Here is a 15989-nt window from a genome sequence, read left to right on the forward strand (position 1 = left end):
TTTGTTTCTTTGAAAGGGAAGCCCTCAAAAGTCACTTCTTAGCTTTATTCTTATAAATCAATATATAATATCATAATCCTTGGGACATTTTAGGTCTTTTTCCTAAAATTTGAACTGATTCTGGGCAATGTTTGCTATCCTGAAAAAAAAAGTGTGTGCAACCTAATAATTACAATGAACGCAAAGCGCGAGCAGAAATGAACTGATGAAAAGATACCTGTTAAAATAGCATTTAACAATCAAATAATGCGAGCGCAAACATGGCAAAGCGCGAGCTGATTTTTTTTTTGACATTTTCACCTAAAGAATGGAAATTCTAAGCACTTTTTGTAACTCAAGCAGACTAGGTATATAAGTAAACAGTTAATGCGAGCGCGAAGCGCGAGCGGAAAATTTCGAGATTTAGTCCTATAATATTCACTGAACGAGACACTCTATTCATGTTTTGTAAATCCTGAAAAGTATGAGTATTAATAATGCGAGTGCAAAGCGCGAGCAGAAAATTTTTATTTACTTTTTGAACTGGTACATGTTGAAAAGGTACCTGTTAAGGACTACTTGCACTTAGCCGTGAAGGCGCTACATATTTTAAACATTCAAAAAACGCGAGCGCGAAGCGCGAGCTGAAAATTTTTTAAACTTTCTAAAGAAAGAATTGAAAATTCTAATCAGTTTTATTTATTTAATATTAATATATATTATTTAACGATTGATGCGAGTGCGAAGCGCGAGCAGAAAAAAAAATCGAGATTTAGACCTAAAAATGGGCCACTCTGTTCATGTTTTGTAAATCATCAAAAGGATGAGTAATATGGGGTCTTCCTACATTAATAATGCGAGCACAAAGCGCGAGCAGAAAATTTTGATATTGTGATCTGAAACTGGGTAATGATTTAAATTAGAGAACAAGTTGAGTATCTGAATAAACATGCGCGAGCGTGTTTCATATTTAGACCTAGAATCTAGGCTTTCTGAATGCAACTTTAATCATGAAACTTTGATATTTCGATCTGAAAAAAGAGTCAATTTCAGCTTTATATTTCAAGCATTTTGTAGAAAAATTGTAAGGTGGATATGGATCGCACTTTAAAAAGAGCTGATATTATTATTACTTTGAGTTTTGACATAGGACCGGGACATCCTTACGACGAGTCAGAATATGAAAATGATGACTATTTCTCTATTCCTCTGGCTAAGCGCGATATGAAACAAAAGGGACAATTTCATTATTAAATTAATATCATATTTATTAATGCCTAATGAGGGCGCGAAATCTGATGTTATCATGGCATCAAAATGGGACATTTAACTTTTGCGATTATGAATAGGATGCATCAGTTAATATATTTTTAACCATTAATGCTAGCGCAAATCGCGAGCTAAAATTTTTGATAAACTGTCATGAAAAGGGGATTTCAAGTAGTTTTTTGTATAATCAATATTGAAACATTTATATAACTCGCCAATCAAAATGCGAGCGTGCAGCGCGCTAGCTGATGCGTCTTGACAATCAGACATGAAAAGGGATATTTTGAAAACTTTATGGAATACACGAAAATAATAGGTACCTGATAAATCAAAATTTGCGAGCGCGCAGCGCAAGCTGCAAATGTTAACATTCAGACCATAAAACTGACATTTTTACAGAGCACTTTTAAAAAAAAATTGTAAATTACACAAAATAATGAAAGTTCGATTTCCGAGGTGAAATATGTTATGTATATTGACTTCCAAACTTGATATTCGAACTCCATATTGAACAACATATGTAAATCACCTAACAGGCAATGCGAGTGCGAAGCGCGAGCAAAAGTTTTATATAGTGGCACGAACGATTCTTTTTATTTTCCAAGTCTTTCCCTCATCTTATTTTATGCACTCGTCGTCCTTCTCTTCTTTTTCTCCTCTCTTTTCCCTCCTTTTTTCCTTCTTTCTTTCCCTTTCCCTCGGCCCCCTGGGTCCACCTATGGGGACGAGGGGCGGGAAAATTTGACAAGCAAATAAAAAAGGTTATCATCGCCAAAGTAAGGTCATTTCGTCCCAAAATACATGTTTTATTTCGATTTAGAATGATGTATTTCTTACCATCATAAAACTCCAAAAATAGTAGGGGGACATTTGATATTGTGCCCCCCCCCCCCCTACTATTTTGAGTAGGGGGACACGTCCCCCTGGGATTTCCGTCCATGGGTAGAAAGCAGCTCAGCGCACGGAATGGTTTCCAAGGGAAAAAACACCTAAACAAGGATAGACATGGTTAAAATATGAAATGATAGAGAAAGCTTTGCCGCCTACCCCCTCCCCCATCCCAATCCACCACCACAAATCGCCTCATTGAATAATAAAGCAATATTATAAAGGATGCCATCCTTATATAGAATATAGAATACTAATCGAAAGTAAGAAAACAATCACTAACGTCATTATCATCACCATCCTTATCACCACCATCATCATCAGCGGCGTGGTTGAAACAAGAATTTGGAGTACAAGACGAATGTTGTTCAGGGTTCTTAATAGCCGCGAGGTAACGAAGCGAGGGAGCAAAAATGCGTTTTTGAAAATGAAATCTATTTTAACAGAATATCCAGCAAATCATTTCAAAATCGACTCTTTTTCTCTCATTAGCATTTTTTTTGTGTCTTTTTCCATTCTTTTCCCCTCTCGATCATGGACCTTATGGGGGCAGGATTAACGTGCCCCAGACCCCCCTGTGTACGCCGGTGATCATCATCGCAGTCGTATATTAGACAAACAAACAGTCGTATATTAGACAAACTGATTATTGAATATTAAAACGAATGATACTGACCGCTGCAAGATGAGCAACGAGAACAGCGATACCAATGGCGAGTGGACCGGATCCTCCAGGGCTAGCTCGTTTACTATCAACCGTTGAGAAGATGACTAGCACTAACTGAAAGGTCAGGCAAACTTCCATGAGGAATGCCTGCCAGTCTTCAACTCCAGAACCCGGTGTCGTCGGCCCTACGTTATTGGATACACCGGAAGGTGTGATGGCATGGACCATACCGGCTGCCGCCATGGCGCCAAGGCACTGAGCAATGGAGTACGCGAGACATCTTAGAGGGGTGATCCTGTGAAGGAGCCAGAAGGCAACGGAGACCGCCGGGTTAAGATGTCCACCGCTGATGTGAGCGGTAGCGTGGACGAAGGTCGCCAGGGCTAAGCCGAAAGCGAGTGAGATCTGAACCTGACTTGGGATGACGGGAGGAGCCCAGCTGGTCGTCGATGAGATACCGATAAAGATGAAGAAAAACATGCCCACCATTTCGGCAATCACTGCTTGCCAAAACTTCAGTGACTTCAACTCGCTGGCCATCGATTCATCTGCCATGGTGATCAGAGTTACTGGTTTAACTTCAAACTGTCTCTCACAACCAAGAAATGTTGAAGATCAAGGCAGCAGAGGAATCGTATCAACATCAAATGAAACTCAGAATTTTCGTTATAACTATTCCTTCAATGTTTGTTATAGAATTCAGAACCTAAGATGATCTCACAGGGAAAAGATACGTATAAAATATGAAGAGGATTCATAAGACGATATTATTTTTTAAACACGGGCTGTTGATCCAAACTGAAACGATGACGAGAATGTGGTCTATCTGAGATGAACACCGCCTCTATATCGAAACGCGGTATTCGACATGCAGTGCGTAAACACGATGTGAATGAGAGAATGGACCATGCCCACTGAAACCAGCCAATCAACGCACGACATGAAAGTGACGTGAAATACTTCTCCACCAATCACATCCGGTCGTCCAAAGTTTCGGCAAACGTTATGTCGAAAGATCACAATGGGTGAGGAGACCAAATTAAAGTTTGTATAATTTATTCGTATTGTCAATACTAGGATTCTTTTCGGTTTAATATTTATATAATATATAAAGTGACAACTTGTCAATCTGATCAATCTCGCTCATGGGGGAAAAGTCCGACATGAAAACAGAATTGTGCACAGTGCTCGCCCGTCCCCAAAACTCCAGCGAAAAAAAAAAGTTTTGACGTTTGACCGTTCGTGTTTGTTCCCATATCTATAGTAACATGGCGTTCGGTCCGGTTATGACATATAATATTGGGAAAACTCCATCTCACAATAACGTGATTATGGCGTGGGATCATAACTAAGAGTTGAGGGAAGAGTTGGTCCATTAATCTCTCTTGCCAATTCGATAGCTACCATCAACACTACAATACAACATTAAAATCATCTGAGAGAACCTCTTCTTCTGCGAGAGAAGCGTATGGAGTTAATCAATCAATATGAATAGTTTATCATTTACCAGTTCATTATTAGGAAGGATCCACGTATCTTCAGCCATTTCAATTGAAGCACTATACAACACTGGGAGAAAGCAAATTATATTTCATACATTTTAACCTTGGGTTAATGGTGTACATCTATTATAGTATGTGCATTCAGTTAATATTACGCGTCGTCGCGGCGAAAATTAAATGAATGTTCTGATAGTAAAAAGATAAAAGATTTAGAGATAATAATGACATATGTTAATGAGAAGGATAATGGTTTCCATGGTAATGATGAGGATAAATGTTTTAATGATATAAAAATGAAAGACTGATTGTGATGCTGGATTACCTCCGTCATTATGAGAGAGAGAGCATTTCAATTTTGATCATTTTATTTTGTCTCCCGCGAAATAAAAAAAGAGTGCCAACTAAAAAACGACACCTAGTGATTTGAGATTGAATAGAGTTCATATACATTTTATAAATCAGAATTTTGAAGAAAACAATAGCTATCAATAAGATGTAAGCTTTGACGATACGACATGATAAATTTATTGGACTAAAAAACAACAGAATGCACGTACAATTTTTTATTAAACATGTTAAAGGAAGATGGCTGGAATTCATACAGCGAAAGAAAACGAAATATTTTTTTAATGTATATTGAATATACATCATAGACATCAGGGACTGATGTAATTAGCGTTTGAGTGGTAAACTGTCATATCAGAGTTTTGGATTGGCGGGAAGATTATTCAAACTAAATGACAATGTTTGCTTGATTTTAAGTTTTAAGAATAACAAGTTCTCATGATCAGTATGTTACAGACTATGCGGGAGATTATGTTTGATGAATATACATGTATTCAAACGAGATGGGAAAATGTCATCTGAAGCCTTTAAAGTCATATTACTATATTTTTCAACCCATATAAACGACTACGTAATACCCTATGTGACATATTACTGTAGGGATTCATTTATTCCACATGCTGAGTTGATGTACATGTACAGACGGTTCCATGATCACCATAGGAAAAGATAGCCAAATATAAAACTTTTTTATTACTCGATCAGTTCATCAAACGCAGTAAATCTGTCATTTTTTTAAATCGAAATGCAGGGGCCGCTGGGAGAACAGTTTATCATCATCATTATTATCATCAAGCGACACTGAGACAAAAATAATGTCCCCCTCAATTTTGAGATATTTTCGAGTACACACGCTCAATATAATAACAATGATAATAAAATAACAGTTATAGAGCACTTAATATCAAGATCTCTCAGCGCTTTACATTAATTAGAAGATTTATTAAATTACGATACTGCTCATGGTCAAAAATACGGAAATTAAGTAACTCGTATAAAGAAAAAATTAGAATGATGAAATATCTACGCTATAATGTTGCTTCCAACAATAATTTTATCGCCATCAAAATACTAGAGATTGTAATTTGCATGATCATCATATCCACGTAGTTTCCATTATTCCAATTGCAACTTGAAATATAAAAATTTAGATTAATTTGATTGTCATCACGTTTTCAGCAGGATGATTTTGGCAGAGCGCAGTTCGACTCCATGGTAACCACCATCATCAACCAAGCATCACTTCTAACATTGCAAAGTTCATTCAACATCACTCATTTTCTTAGTATCATGTTTCTCTGTGTAAACAGTTGAGGCACAAAGTTTACATGTACCCATGCAATTCAGTGAAATTTGTCCACTTGCTATAAACATCGTAAAATTCACTATATCTTCAGAAATATACAAACTACCATGACGATTGGTATCAAATTAAAGAGCGTATTAAGCTCTTTCACATGATTGGGGTGCCGTTGGGATTTAAATATATTTCAGGTGGAATTTTCTTTGAAGAAAAAAAAGGAATAACGTGCCAAATGTATTATATTGTTTATTATATTTTAAACATCGTTTCATAGTTTCATAGAAATATATAAATGTCAAATCTATGATTTATATTCCATTTTCTATCATGATATGTCACCACTGAACAAAAAAGTGTAATCTGAAATATTTTGGAGGAAAAATGACACCTAAATATTTTTCAGCTTCTGATGACAAAGCAATGTGATGAAGGAGCATAACATTATGTTTGATATCAAATTTGTCATGATAGCACAAATATTTCATATGATTCAGTCAATTTTGTGATGTTTGGCAAGTGTCAACTTTTCTTCTATTTCCTGGGTGTATGTAAACTTCTGGCCTCAACTGCACCTTCTCATGAAAAAAATAAAGAGTTTTCGCTCAGCGGGTGATTGAAAAACAAAGTAAATGATTTGAAAATGCCCGCCAAAATGGAAAAAAATAAAAACAACTTGGAGGTATTTGTTGAAAATTGATGATCCGAACAGTAGTTTCGTCCCAAGTTTCAGAGCTCACGAAAAATTTGAAATAATTACGTCGTTTGTCCAGAATCAAGGACTGAACTGTTATTTTGATCTTTCGAGAAAGACTTCTTTGTTTGTGTTTTTGTCATGACGAACACGTGACAATACATTTTTTCCCTGTTTTATAGCACGAATATTCTGTATGTTGCTGCGAAAACACACCAGATGCGAATCCAGGGCATAAAGAGCAACCCCCTCTTTTGACACGTATTGCCAGCATCTCCTGTGCCCCCCCCCCCCCCCCCCCCCCAATTTCGGCGCGAAGGTGACAATGTGCATTATTTTTTTGGTGAAGACTATTTTTTCTGCCCAAATTATTTTTGGGGGAAATTGCCAACTTATTATACGGGTAAGCCTTTTTAAATAAAAGTACCTTTGCCCTTCCCCGATTCTGAAATCCTAGATCCGCCCTAGGTAGCTCCCGGGGGTAGCTCCTTTGAATGGCTATAACATACTTCCAATAAACAGGATAGAACATCGTAAATGATATACTTACAGCACACAGATGAGCAACCAGAACAGCGATTCCGATGGCGAGTGGACCCGATCCTCCAGAACTAGGACGACGCTTATCAATGGTCGCAAAGATCACAAGAACCAACTGATAGGTGATGACGAGTTCCATGAGGAGGGCTTGCCATTCCGTGACATCAGTCCCGGGTGTAGTAGCTCCGAGGGCATTGTTGATATCGGCAGGTGTGATGGCCCTGACCATACCAGCAGCAGCGATTGCACCAATCATCTGAGCTAAGGAGTAGAAGAGGAACCTCAGTGGGGTGATCCGATGAAGCATCAAGAACGCAAAGGACACTGCAGGATTGAGGTGTCCACCGCTGATGTGGGCGGTGACGTGGATCGACGTAGCCAGTCCAAGACCAAAGGCAAGGGAGATCTGGACCATGCTGGGGATGTAAGGGGCGTTCCAGCCTGATATGGAGGCCAAGGAGATGAAGATGAAGAAGAACATACCGACGAACTCGGCAGCAACGGCCCGCCAGAAGCCGATGGACTTTACTTCGTTAGCCATCACGACGGTATGACGTGGAGCGGGCTTTCTTTGAATATCTAGAGATAAAAAAAAAACAAAAAAACAAGATGACTCATAATGTCTGATCACATCCTTACGAGCTTCGTTTGAATTGTGATTGATTACATAAAGAGATTTCGAAACTTAAGTATTTCTTTCTTGGTCTTTCAAAAAAAAAACTGTTGAATCCCCCCCCCCCCCCCCAAAAAAAAATACAATGTTTTATTATTCAAAGAGGTATTTACAATAAACATGATAAAACAAATAATATGCAAGCGAAGCGAGCGGAAACAAACATGTCAAACCAAATGCAAAAAGTCCTAAAACTAGTATCGGTGGTATACAGATCAGTGGATCTCGGCCGCGCAAACAGTCCGATGACGTGATTTTTTAAAAATTATCATGGATATCTGTATGTAGGGTGCTGCTATAATTTTTTGCTGGCCTCATCGATTATGCTTCTACGTTTTTTTTTATTCAGAGTTGTTGAGCTGAATACGCTTATCACATATAAACCAAGTATGATGCCATCATGCATAATTGTGAGCAAACAAATTATTCATCTCTGAACTGTAATTTCCAGCCGTGTACTTGGAGTGGAAAAAACATGGATAAACAGTGATTTCAAAAAGCACATTAAACTTACCAACTATGATTCACGCACTTAACGCCATACACAGTTAACTATAATACTTGTCTGATGTCTAACTTATTTTTTTTGCCCCGGAACGTCTTTCCCTCACAACATCACTGTAAGAACTGAACTCTTTCAGCACCACCTCCTTTCTATAAAATAATCCACTTGACACAACACCGCTTACTTATTGGAACACCGTGGCTATTGAAGGTATTTGACACCATTCATAATCAGTTAATTGTTTGATATTACTCTTCCGCGAAGTTCTCCTTTATTGGTTATATTTAGAATTTCTGGTAGTTGTCGAGTCTTAACAAATTTTCAGACAATGAATGAGACTAACTCATCAAGCCATTTCTTCACAAATTTTGAAGACCTGTATAATAGCCCCCAATCCTGGATTAATAAATCAGCACATAGAACTTGATACCAACTTTGGTAGACAATGAACCTGATTAGCTCATTCATTTAGTCGGATCAGTGTGGATCTTAACGAATTAATCCTCCATATGATATGATCTTAACAAGTTGGCAGACAATGGACTTGACCAACTCATTCAGTGATGACAATAGAGGGTGTCCTTACCGAGACTAAACTGATAAGTCATAAAAATGGGATTGTGTAGCCTAGGGATATCTAACAACAAACAATTCTATTCCACAAGGATCGTCAAAACTAAGAGAGGGGGGTGGTACAATGTTTCTGTTTCAAAAAAATATATAATATATTTTATATATTTTTTTAGAATCTATATAGGCTACATTTCTTTTTACAAAAATCTTTATAATAAATAACACATCTCGTCAAGATTCGATGAACTTTCCGATGTACATCCCGATCAATTCGGATCGTATTCAATTTGATTGGTCTGTTGTTGTTGTGCTTTTTGGGGGTGGGGTAAAACACTTGAAATATTTAAAATTTTAAGTTATCAATGCAAACGATTTAAATGATACATCAAACATACCTCTGAAAGTATGCAAGCAACGTTCTCATAAATGTTTGTTACGATCGTCTGCGTTCGCGGAGCAAGGATGTAGCGGATGTCGCCCCCCCCCCCCCCCATTCGTCACAACTCATGCAAGGGACAACCCCGCCCCCCCCCACCCGACGAGTCACAAATGAACCCTGACAAACTTGAAGACCTTCTTTCTCTTTTTTTTTTGCTTGTCAATTTTTTTGGCGGACGAATTGCCCCCCCCCCTAGAAAATCCTATAGGTACGCCACTGCTTGTACCAGTAGTTATATTTGTGTGCGTATGTGTGTGTGTGCGTGTTAAGAAGAAAAGAAGGGGAAAACACGATTTTTTGTGCAATTTCATTTTAGGCTTAACATGATACATTTTCAATAGTCTCGGCGGTGCATACGCGGCGACCTGGTTGCCATGGTTGCCGAACATGCAAATTATTATACTACTATACTATCTGCTTGCCATGGAAAGCCAGTTTTAAAGTAATTTGCTTCAGTGGCATACAGATGGAGGTGCTTTGGGGTGCTTGCCCCCTCAAAAAAAAATTAGAGAAAAAGAAAGAGCGAAGGTTGAAATATGATATTATTTTCTGAATATTATGTCATAATTGACTTTTTTGTAATCAAAATTCTTGCCCGCTCGCAACTTTTTATAAATTTTGCCCGATATCTGGTTTATTTCATCATACTTACACAAATGCATATTTATTCATAATGATTTAATATCCTAATAATCAAATTGTTCTATGTGGCTTTGTGTTGGGAGAGATTCTAGAATTACTTCATTAATTGTGCAATTTTATTCAAAATCACGAAAATCTGTCAGCTCTCATTTTTTTCTCTTTATAATCAGAGGCGTAATGATCCATTTTTTTAAGGGCCAGATATAATTATGTCACGTCGGGCAAAATCTAACAAAAGTTTGGAGCAAGCAAGCAAAAATTTCAACATTTTCAATACAAAAATACAATTTTGTATTTGATTTGACATAAAAGTATCATATTTCACCCTTTTTTTTCTCTCGTGTCTTGATTTTTTTTTTGGGGGGGGGGCAAGCGCTTCAAGCCCCCGATCCACTGCCAATAATCTATTGATTTTGTTGTACGTTATTATTAGATGAATACTTTTTATAGAAACGACTGGTTCAGAAAACTATTAAACACAGCCTTTCGTAAAAATCTCCCCTGGTCGTCCCGTAATTTGACCCCCCCCCCTCCGCCAGGTCCCCTCTCTCAACCCATGCACACCCTTTCGAGAAAAGCTTCCCCGATTTTCTCGAAAGGGTGCGGTCATCCCCGCTCTATTCCCGCTCCGCGAACGCAGACGGTCGTAACAAGCCGCTAACATGAACCTAGTTACCAACTGTTGGTAAAGAAAATCCTCCATTCGTTTTACATGCAACTCTCTTTTGTAGGTTGTAAACCAACCATTTTTTTCTACGAGTATAATTTATCTACATATCATTGGAGAATTCCCATTGACTTCATCACATAAAAACATTGATGAGTTGGATCACTAGCTCACTGCAACCATCCTGCCTTGAGGAATCCACAGGTAGGACTATGGTATGCCATTGCTGTACAGAGCACTCAATTAAAAAATTCATTAAAATATCACTTTTGGGACCAAAATTACCAATTTCCTTACAGTTGCAATTTATTTTTTTCATTAGTAACTTGGGAATAATTTTTGTATTCACCAGAGCGCTCAAAAACTTGAATTTTGGGCATATTTTTGCGTACGCTGGTGGAAAGTAATATGGCAAGAAAATTTTCATTTTTCAATCTATAATTTTAATTAAAGGACAAGTCCACCCCAACAAATAGTTGATTTGGAAAAAAGGAGAAAAATCCAACAAGCAAAACACTGAAAATTTCATCAAAATCGGATGTAAAATAAGAAAGTTATGACATTTTAAAGTTTCGCTTAAATTCACGAAACAGTTATATGCACATCCTCGTCGGTATGCAAATTGCAGACTGATGACGTCACCCACTCACTATTTCTTTTGTATTTTATTATATGAAATATGAAATATTCTAATTTGCTCCCCCTTGTCAAGTGAAACAAAGTTTCATTTCTCCTTGAACATGTGGAATTACCATTATTTTAACAGTTTATGGCTAAGATAAGTTGGTCCTCCTTATCAAATCTGTAAAAATTGAAATATTGCATTATTCAAACAATAAAAAACAAAAGAAGTAGTGAGTGATGGACATCATCGACTCTCTCATTTGCATATCACTGAGTTGTGCATTTAACTGTTTTGTGAAAAATAAGCGAAACTTATAAATGTCATAACTTTCTTATTTTACATCCGATTTCGATGAAATTTGCAGTGTTATCTTTGTTTGATTTTTCTCTATCGATTCAAATCAATAATTTTCTGGGGTGGGCTTGACCTTTAAGAAAAAAATCATCTAATTAATCAAAATTACTTAAGAGCCAAGTTGTATGATGAATAGGTGTAATGGAAACTGTCAGTGTAAAAAAATCAAGCATTTGTCCCAAAGAAAAAGAGAAAATAAGCAAAACATTCCATCCTATTTTGCCACACATGGAGATACAACAGAGAACAAGGTTATATCAAAAACTTGTTCAATACCGTGAGTTGGATGATTGCCTATAACAAGTTTGATAAAGTCTTATTCAAGATTAGGGTTCATGGCCTTGGGAATGCGTGTTGTTATTATTCTCCATATAGGCACTTGTTCACTGCTTCCACCCTGCCTGTGGGGAATCTACAGTTAGGACTATGGTATGCCAATGTTGTACAAAGCACACACTTTAAAAATCATTAAAATATCACTTTTATAACCAAAATTACTAATTTCCATACAGTTGCAATTTATTTTTCATTGGTAACTTGAAAATAATTTTTGTATTCACCAGAGCGCTCAAAAACTTGAATTTTGGGCATATTTTTGTGTACGCCCTCTATTGGTGGAAAGTAATATGACAAGAAAATTTTCATTTTTTATCTCTATTTTAAATTAAGATTAAAATGATTTAATGAATAAAATTTAAATAAGAGCCAAGTTGTATGAATAATAGGTGTAACAGAAACTGCCAGAGTAAAAAAAAACAAGCATTTGCAATAAAGAAAAAGAGAAAATAAGCCAAACATTGCCACCCTTATTTTGCCACACATGGAGATATAAGTGGGAACAAGGTTATATTATAACCTTGTTCATTGAATGAGTGCATATAGGCAGCACCCCAGGTATCCTGGCAGATATGTAAAAATTGAGTAACCAAAATGACCCTCAGCTTGTAGGAAAAAGGTGAGGAAATTCTTGATAAAAAAGAGCAATATTTGTATATGTACATAGGCAGAAGTTCGGGCATTAGATTCTACAAGATCGCAGCTTTTCATTTTTTTTTGCGCAAAATCATAATAGACTGACAACAACTTACTGTCATAAACCAGAACTGCACACCGATGTTCCATGGCCGGGAATCAAAACGTTACACACATATCACAACTTGATTTCCTCATCATGTCAAAAAAATAATGCCTGTTTACCCCGGAAGCCCCCCTCATTCAAAGAATGATCATTTCAAAGTATCTAACCCTTTCTTTCGAAAACAATGTCAATGAAATCGAATTCCAGTCTTCATGTTGCTATGTCTGACAAGCGTTCATGTTGTCAAGAACACTTTTTGTTTTTGCTCAAATAGGTATGGTTATATAAGTGATTCAACTTTATTTCGTTTCTTCCCAGTTTCCAGGGGCCGTTTCATAAAGCTGTTCGTAAGTTAAGAGCGACTTTAAGAACGACTGGTGAACCTTTCCTACGAGTTGAACCATCGCCAATGAACATTTTGGTGTATACCATTCACCACAAGAAGGGATCACCAGTCGTTCTTAAAGTCGCTCTTAACTTACGAACAGCTTTATGAAACGGCCACCTGGTAACTTAATACAATGTATTTATTTCACCTGTTAGTGGTGAATATAGACTACAATACTTTGAATCAAGTTGAATACATTAATTGCTGATGTGTAAAAAGCCTCTGGCAAGCTTTAAGGGTTTTAAAAAACAAATAAAAAGTTCAAATAAAATGTTCAAATAAAAATATTTGCAATCGTTGTACTTGACAACCATCTCTTGCAAGCTTTCGGATTACAACCTTTGTTTTTAAAATATCTTGGACCTATTATTGATGGACAGTTTTCGTCGCGATTCTAGCTTCAAAGGGCAAGTCCATGCACTCCAACAAAAAAAGTTAATTTTGATGAAAAGAGACAGATCAAACAAACACAAAGCTGAACAATTCTTTAAAGTCGGATGTGGAATAGATGACATTTTAAAGTCTCTCCTTACAATGAACATCCTTTGTCGATGAACAAACAAGGGGACTTATGACGTCAGCCACTCACTATTTCTTTTGTATTTTATCACTTGAAATGTGAAATATCTTCTTTTTTTCTTTTACTTATTATAGTGGTAAACAAGTTTTGGTTCCTCATTGAATATATGGAATTGCAATTGTTGCAACCTACTGTGATTCAAAGTTACACCATCGACTCATTGCTTAGAATTCTTGTTGCGTACTTTAATTGTTCTGTGAAAACAAGCAAAACTTCCTTATTTCACATCCGATTTTAAATTATCAGCAATTTGCTTGCCTTTTGATTTTCTTTATCTATTTTAGTATTGTTGGGTGAAACTTGTTATTTTATTCAACTAGATACACCACCTATCTTTTATTTCACCTGTCAACAATACGGTAACTATACGACGGGATAGAAGGTATGTTTTGTGAGGCAATTTCGGGAATTAAACTAAATTTATCATGCAATTGGGGACTGCCAAAATTAACAGGCAGACTATTTTGGTAGTACCGATTCGCGCGTTTTAAAAGAGTATTTAAAAGAGTATGAACTATTGATGAAACGACCGTTTGACGGAGACAATCATGAACTTATTAACGAAGCGACCAGGTGAACATTGAAAAGTATAATGGATATTTATCACTGCTAACGATACATCAGAGCAGTGGCTTTGAATGAGAGAGGGGATTACCCAGGGGCGCCCCCCCCACAAACACTTTTTTGGCTTGTGTCATCGAGTCGGGCAATCGCGACTAAAATTATACCGGACCATGGGTACCAAAGGGCACCCTGAATTCCCGAAAGATCGAGACCAGCTTACCCTATGTTTTGTGAAAAAAAATATATAGCAAAAATCTTGAATGGTCGGGTAAACTGGACCCACCGATTCGGGAATTTAGACGTATTTTTTCTTAAATGGCCGGGTATTTGCGATTGTCCGACCCGACGCGTTAACACGATGTTATGACACAAGCAGTAGCGTACCTAGGATTTTCTACAGAGGGGAATCGTCCGCCAAAAAATTTGACAAGCAAAAAAAGTCTTCAACCACAAATAAAGGACTTCGCACCAGAAAAAAAAAAAGTTGACAAGCAAATTAAAAAAAAAGGTCTTCAATTTCAAAGGAGGGGGTTACACTGGTGGCTCGTCAAGGATTAGTTGTGACTCGTCAGAGGGGGGGGGGGCAGTGATACAGCCTTTGCATGGGTTGTGACTCGTCAGGGGGAGCAGTCTGCCCCCTGCCCCCCATAGGTACGCTAGTTGACACAAGCATACATTTTTTCCCAAAACCGTGTCCAAGCATATGGCCCAAGAACGTGAAAATTATAATTTTTATTGTGATTTTCTTGTATGGGGAGCCCCCCTCCCCCCCCCCCCCTTTTCGGCTCACCTGCTATTTGAAAAGAAGCCGAGTCTCACCAACCAGAGAATACATTTATGTTCATTGTGGATATGGATTTCGTCTCTAAATCGTTTTATGTTGAAATATAATTGTATACACTCATGAAAGGCATATTAATCAATACGTCATTCGAATTCACCACATCCCAAAACATTATTACCCCGTAGAGGATCAGTTTTTTTTTCATTTATTTACTTTAATATTTACGCACAATATGCCACTCTCATAACATACATGTATATATTTATACTTACCATTGAAGAATGGACACGACATCTTTATTATTCTGTCACCAAACTATATATTCAATCCCTAGAATTTCACTTCAGTCTCATCTGATGTATCAACTAAAACAACAAAGGCCTTTTCACCCAGTGGTCACAATTTTAAACAGGACATTGATAAATATTGACACGATAAAAGCGCATGTAGTTGTTGTCTATAGTGCAATATTTGTTCTTTGACTACATAGACTAGTATATATACATCAGTCTGTCTAGTCAACGCCCCCTTTTCAACGGATCAAGGAAATCAAAGGTCAAAGGGCACATCCATGGTAATGTGGAGTTTCAAAGATGAGCAGTTTCCAGGAAGTAAAACGTCCTAACCTAGTCCTATCGGAGAAGAACTTCCCCCCATAAATTATCATTTTAAATGAAAATATCCGGAGAAAGACTTTAGAAACAAATCTCGACAAATTACTTTGGGAACATTGATAGATGTTTATACATTTTTCCATCATCCCTATAATTATATAAATTCCTGCATCCCTTTAATGAACATTCTACTTATTTGATGGTAAATGTAGATATTTAGGGGCCGACGGTAGGTTTGAAAAATGGGGGCTGATCATTCAAAACAATCACAATCAGATGGTCATTTTCACGTTTTTGTACACGGTTTAATTGGAAAAGA

General features: G+C 37.2%; 1 protein-coding gene across 4 annotated transcripts in view; it reads right to left on the minus strand.

The window, feature by feature from the left end:
* The window catches only part of LOC121408289 (aquaporin-4-like), a 45445-nt gene that overhangs the window by 17751 nt on the left and 11705 nt on the right, over positions 1-15989 (minus strand). Inside the window, exons 1-2 of one of the 4 annotated variants that reach the window (XM_041599702.1) lie at positions 12751-12837; positions 7195-7763 (exon numbers count right to left, since the gene is read on the minus strand). In XM_041599702.1, the coding sequence (XP_041455636.1) occupies positions 7195-7763; positions 12751-12784 (603 nt within the window). In that variant the 5' untranslated portion in view covers positions 12785-12837. Of the gene's footprint in view, positions 1-2812; positions 3428-7194; positions 7764-8371; positions 8694-12750; positions 12838-15989 lie in introns of those variants that run through there. The other 3 variants (XM_041599704.1, XM_041599701.1, XM_041599703.1) reach the window with 3 other exon arrangements.

This window comes from Lytechinus variegatus, chromosome 2, assembly GCF_018143015.1.
Source record: "Lytechinus variegatus isolate NC3 chromosome 2, Lvar_3.0, whole genome shotgun sequence".
Classification (NCBI taxonomy): Eukaryota; Metazoa; Echinodermata; class Echinoidea; order Temnopleuroida; family Toxopneustidae; genus Lytechinus; species Lytechinus variegatus.